General features: G+C 63.0%; 1 protein-coding gene across 1 annotated transcript in view; it reads right to left on the bottom strand.

Annotated features, from left to right (window-relative positions):
- Positions 1-2,864: 2,864 nt before the first annotated feature.
- Positions 2,865-5,015, bottom strand: part of LOC113979831 — a 3,097-nt gene continuing 946 nt past the window's right edge. The window contains exons 4-9 of the mRNA XM_027707108.1: positions 4,721-4,860; positions 4,018-4,441; positions 3,631-3,807; positions 3,348-3,497; positions 3,088-3,189; positions 2,865-2,885 (exon numbers count right to left, since the gene is read on the bottom strand). Of these exons, the coding sequence (XP_027562909.1) occupies positions 2,865-2,885; positions 3,088-3,189; positions 3,348-3,497; positions 3,631-3,807; positions 4,018-4,441; positions 4,721-4,860 (1,014 nt within the window). The remainder of the gene's footprint in view (positions 2,886-3,087; positions 3,190-3,347; positions 3,498-3,630; positions 3,808-4,017; positions 4,442-4,720; positions 4,861-5,015) is intronic.

Raw genomic sequence — 5,015 nt, 5'->3', positions numbered from 1 at the left:
GGACAAGTAGATTGGACAGAGAGAATCTCAAGCTTCCTTCTGTTCTTTTCTCTTGTTTTCTTGCCTTCTGGAAAAAAAAATCAGCCCAGTCTCGCATGTTCAACACTCCAGTTGCTGTGTGCTCAGCTGTGGCCAGCAGCTGATGTCCAGTCCATTGGGGAAGTGCAGGGGACAGGGAGAAGTCTGGGATGAGAAGCTGTTCTGTGTCTCCCATGAAGGTGCCACCCGCCTGAAGGAGCAGCCAAGAGAAGTGCTGGAAGCAGAGACGTTCTGCCAGTTTCTGCTCTCAGGTGGACACAGGGCCCACTTGATGCCAGGGGTCTCGGAGATTGGATCCAGGAACAAGGCAGGGCCATGCACTGGTAGGGAATGGGCTCCAGCAGGACCAAAGGAGGAGCGTCCAGCAGCAAAGTGTGAGCTGGTGAACTGGGCCATCTTTTCAGCAGACACCACAGTGCTTCCTTGCCTCCATCCCTGAAGCTCCGCCACATGAGGCCCTGCTTTGCTTCAGCTTCTGCTGCTTCTTCCTTTGTTGCCCTCAAGTGCTGGACGTAGAGTTTAGAAGCCCATACCCGTGTTTTGAAGGTGCCTGCGTGGAGGAGAGGTTGAGCAGCTGCAGCCCGAGGCTGGTGTCCCAGCAGAGTCTCTAAGGATGGCACCAATGGCACTGGCTGGGGACAGCTGATTGTGGAAGGCGTGTCCAGCCTCAAGCAGGGCCATTGAAGTCAGTCAGGAGGACAGGCTGCAGCTGAAGCTGCCAAGGGTTGCTGTGAGGCTGGGGAGTCACTGGAAAGCTGTGGTGGCTACTTGCCCTGAAGCCTTTTGCCAAAGCGGGTGCAATTGTGCCCACAGCCTGGCCACTTTTGGCGTCCTGGCGGGTGTGGGTGCCTGGGTGAGGAGGCCCAGGCGTTGTGGGTGCTGCTGCTCCTGGGCAGCCTCTGGTGCTGTTGTGTGTGGGGCGCGGAGCCGCTTGGGCAGCAGCGAGTGCGCAGGTCTGCCCGAGGAGCCCAGTGCCCTGCCCGTGGTGGCAGCAGCTCTGCGGGCCCAGAGCTCTGGCTCAGCGGGGTGTCGGCCACAGCCCCGTGGCCTGGGCAGCCGCGGGGGCCCGGGCTGGCCGCCAGCCCTGCCCGTGCCACTGCCCCTGGCCGGCAGCACCCGGCGGACGTGCCCCGGCAGGGCCCCCTTGCCCTCCTTGTCCCTAGCCAGCCCAGCCTGGCCCCCCTTGGGGGTGTGCCCACCCTGCTGCTGAGGCCTCCAGGGCCTCTGCCACAGGGCTGGGAGATGCCTCGGGAAAGCACCAGAGCAGCCGACTGGCAGGGAAGGAGGTGGCTGCCTGGGGGCTGCTATGGCCTCTGCCCCCCAAGTCCTGGGGCCTTTTCCCTCCACCCTGCCCCTCGGGGCCTGCGCCCAGTCTGTCCCCTCGCAGCCTTCTGCCACCCACCCCCTCCCAGATTCCCCTCAAGGCTTCCCGCTCCCTTGTCCCATCAGGGCCTCCGCAGCACCTCACCCCTTCCTGGCCTCCCAGCGCCCCCTCCCCTGTGGGTCTCCCCCAGCCCCGCCAACCTGCCCGGCAGCGGCACAGCCCTGAAGGAGCTCCAGAGGAGCTGCTCCAGAGGCACTTGGGAGCCCGGAGCAATCCAGCCAGCAACACACAAGCAGGACACAGATGCTGCTTCCTGGCTGGGGGAGAGCTTGTGGTCATCTCCAAGGACAAGGTCCTCAGGGATCCCCACAGCTCCAGCCTCTGCCCCTCCACTCTGCTGCAAGCGTTGAGGCTCCAGCAGAACCACCAAAGGCCAAGGGGCTTCTGCTCGCTTTTGCTGGCATGCTGCACAGCGGGGCAAGTGTTGCTGAGCACAAGGAGCACTTTTCCCCTCTTCCCCAAGGCCCTGTGCACACTGGGCACCAAAAACAAAGCTCCTGGGCCTCTGTGTGTGATAATACGTATGTTATATTCCCTGCTAGGCTCAAAGAAAGTGCTTGCAGGGAAGAAGCATCTTCCCCACAGGCTCAGGTGGCCCCAGGAGATGGAGCTTCCCTCATCAGTTCTCCACAGAGCTGCAGCAGCACAGGCAGACACTGCCCTGTGGAAAAGGCTGGGTCTTCCACGCCCTGCACAGCCAGTCTTGGAGCCGCTGGAATCTGGAGTGGGGAGCCGTCTGTACAGCTCTTAGCACATAGCAGTGTTGAATTGCCAGGCCTGCCATGGCGAGTCTGATGTCACCTGTCACGCCTCTACGGGCTGGAAGAAGCAGGAATGGAGACTACCAGAATGGGAAGAATGGAGTTCTCCGTACAGCTCTGATGATGTGGAGCGTTTGAATGGCCAGGTCTGAGATGGCAGGGCTGTCATCAGTCATGCCTTGAAGGGTTGGAAGAGAAAGAAAGAGAACCAAGGTGAGAGGCCAGGGGTGTGGGGACGCGAGGAGCCCCTCCTGCCCGGGCCATCCCAGCCAGCTCTTGCCATGGCCAGGAGGGAGCAGGGCCCAAGGGGATCAGCTGGAAGGTGCCTTCCCTCACCCTGGCAGATGAGCTGCAGCTCTGGCTGCTCCTGCTTCATGGACCTGGCGGCGATCCCTGGGAACACAGAGGCTGTCAGGGCCCCAGAGGCACAGGTCCCCCGCATGGGGACGCCCCAGGGCTGGGCTGGCCCAGGGCGGAAGCAGGCCCCAGGCCACTCGGGGCTCCACATGCCCTGGGCCGCATCCTGCTGCCGCTGCAGCAGCCGGGGCTGGGGCTGAGCTGCAGCGGGGCGGGGAGGGACCCCGGCCTTGTGGCTCACCCAGGAACTTGATGGCCAGCTTTCGCAGGGGCTCCTCTGGGCTCTCCAGGTACAGCAGGAGCTGGCGCACGTACTGGCCCACTCAGCTCCTGTCCTTTTCCAGCTGCAAAGAGCGCCAGGGCACGGAGGGAAGGCTCAGCTCAGGCTCTGCCCTTTGGCCGGGCACTCCCTGCCCCCAGCATGGGGCTCCCCTGCCCGCAGAGCCCTGAGGCCCGGCCAGCAGCCGCTGGGGCCGGGCTTTGGGGGGAGCAGAGGGCTGGGTGCTCTTGGGGAGCCAGGGACTGGGGTTTTGGGGCCGTCCTTACCAGGCACTCGCCAAACTTCCACGGCTGCTCCATGGTCACCAAGTGCTCAAGATCCCTCCACTTCAGGAACCTGGCTGCACCAAACAGTGCTTCCCGAGAGGCCTGCAGAGCAACAGAGAGCGGGCCATGGCACCGCAGCCCAGGGCACAGCACCCGCATCCCTACACCAAGGCCAGGAGGAGGCTGCAGGCGACTGTGGGCCAGGGCAGGAGGCACAGCAGCCTCCTGCCATGGGGACACCAGAGCCCACGAGTCCTCACCTCTGCCACACGCTGGTTCTCATCGTGCCAGTTGAAGTAGAATGGCACCAGCCTCAGGTAGACGTGTGGCTTTAGGCTCTTGCTCCTCTCTGTCACTTCCATCACCTCCCGGAAGAGGACCATGGAGAGCTGCTGAAGCTGGCTGTGCTCCTGGTGCAAAGGAAGAGCAAAAGACCTCAACACAGGCTTCTCCAGGCCCACCGGGGCACAGGCCTGAAAAGACACTGGGCCCAAAGTTTCCTGGCAGCACTCAGTGCCCACGATGAGGGGCACAGAGCATTACGTTGTCAAAGAGTGGTCGCAGCGCCTCAAGCATCTTCAGGGCAGTGGGGCTGGATATTTGGATGATTTTCAAGTGCAGCACATTGATGAATGCAGAGAGGGTCATCTGAACCACGTCTCTGTCTGCATCCTGCAGTAGCTCCAGGAGGCTTTCATTCAGGCTCCAGATGCTCTTAGCCTGTGTGGAACACAATGCTGTGGTGCAGCCCCACGCTGCTGCCGTGGGGCCCAGAGGCCAAAGGCGCGTCCCAAAGGAGTCGGGCAGCTGAACAGGGAGGAGGAGAGCTGGGAGCAGCTGGCACAGCTGCCAAAGGCCAGCCAAGGCCAAGCTACTGCCTTGCACAGCTGCACGCTGCCGGCCCGGCTTCAGCCCCTGCCCCCTGCTCACCAGTGCGGGAGCCTTGCTGATCACCACCAGGCCTCGGAGCGCCAGGTGACGCCTCTCGGGGCACTCACTGCGCAGGCGCCTTGAAATAATCTGCAGGACGCTGAGCCCACATTGTCTGGGGTTCAGGCAGTGCAGCATCTGAAAGGCAGGGAGCAGTGACGGGGTGCCCGGCCGGCAGGAGCCCGGACCCGCACGGGGCTGGGCCCAGGCAGCAGAACAAGGTGCAGGCACCGTCCCAGGCGGCTGCGGCTGTGAGAGGGCAGAGAGGGGGAGGCAGCTGGGCCAGGCAGCGCTCGCCATCAGGCTCACCTCCACCAGGAACGCCAGGGCAGGCAGTTCCCACAGGGGCTCTTCCCTGCTGAGCCGCGGGAGCAGGCTGACGGCGATGCTGCAGCAGAAGGAGCGGGAGACACGGCACAGCTCCCTGCAAGAGGGAATTAAGGTGCCAGAGACCCTGAGCCAGGTGGGCAAAGCTCTCCTGGGACTCACTCACACAGACCTGGTCTTTGGCCACCAGCCCGGGAGGGAACATAGGCGCTTTGGGAGGTGGCTCCTCCTGTGCAGGCACCCCTCTCCGCCTTTGCCACTCTGCTCAGCCATCCCTGGCTGCCAAGGCCCTCTGGCCCAGCAGCACGGGCACTGTGTGGGGTGGCCTGTGCACAGGGCAGAAATGACGGGGGCAGTGGGGAGAAAGGGCTCTCACCTGGCCAGCAGACCCACTGCATAGTGGTGGGTGTCAGCCTTGAGGAGTGTGTCCCAGCCACACTTGCGATCGATCACCATCAACACATCCTCATCCAGCAGCTGGCGCAGCAGGGCTTTCACGGTCTGCACTGCAAACCTGTGTGCAGAGCACAGCCCAGGTCAGGCACAGAGCCCTGGCCCCAGCCCCGAAGGCGTGGCAGGGAGAGAGGACTGGGATGGAGCACCTGTTGGTGTTGCAGGGTTCATATTGTGAACAATTTCCATTGCATTTCTGTAGGCCTTGCTTGACATGA

Source organism: Neopelma chrysocephalum, unplaced genomic scaffold (assembly GCF_003984885.1).
Source record: "Neopelma chrysocephalum unplaced genomic scaffold, ASM398488v2 Primary Assembly neopelma1_89771, whole genome shotgun sequence".
NCBI classification, from domain to species: domain Eukaryota; kingdom Metazoa; phylum Chordata; class Aves; order Passeriformes; family Pipridae; genus Neopelma; species Neopelma chrysocephalum.
Note: the sequence above shows the minus strand (reverse complement) of the source record. Positions and strands in the feature narration are given on the sequence as shown.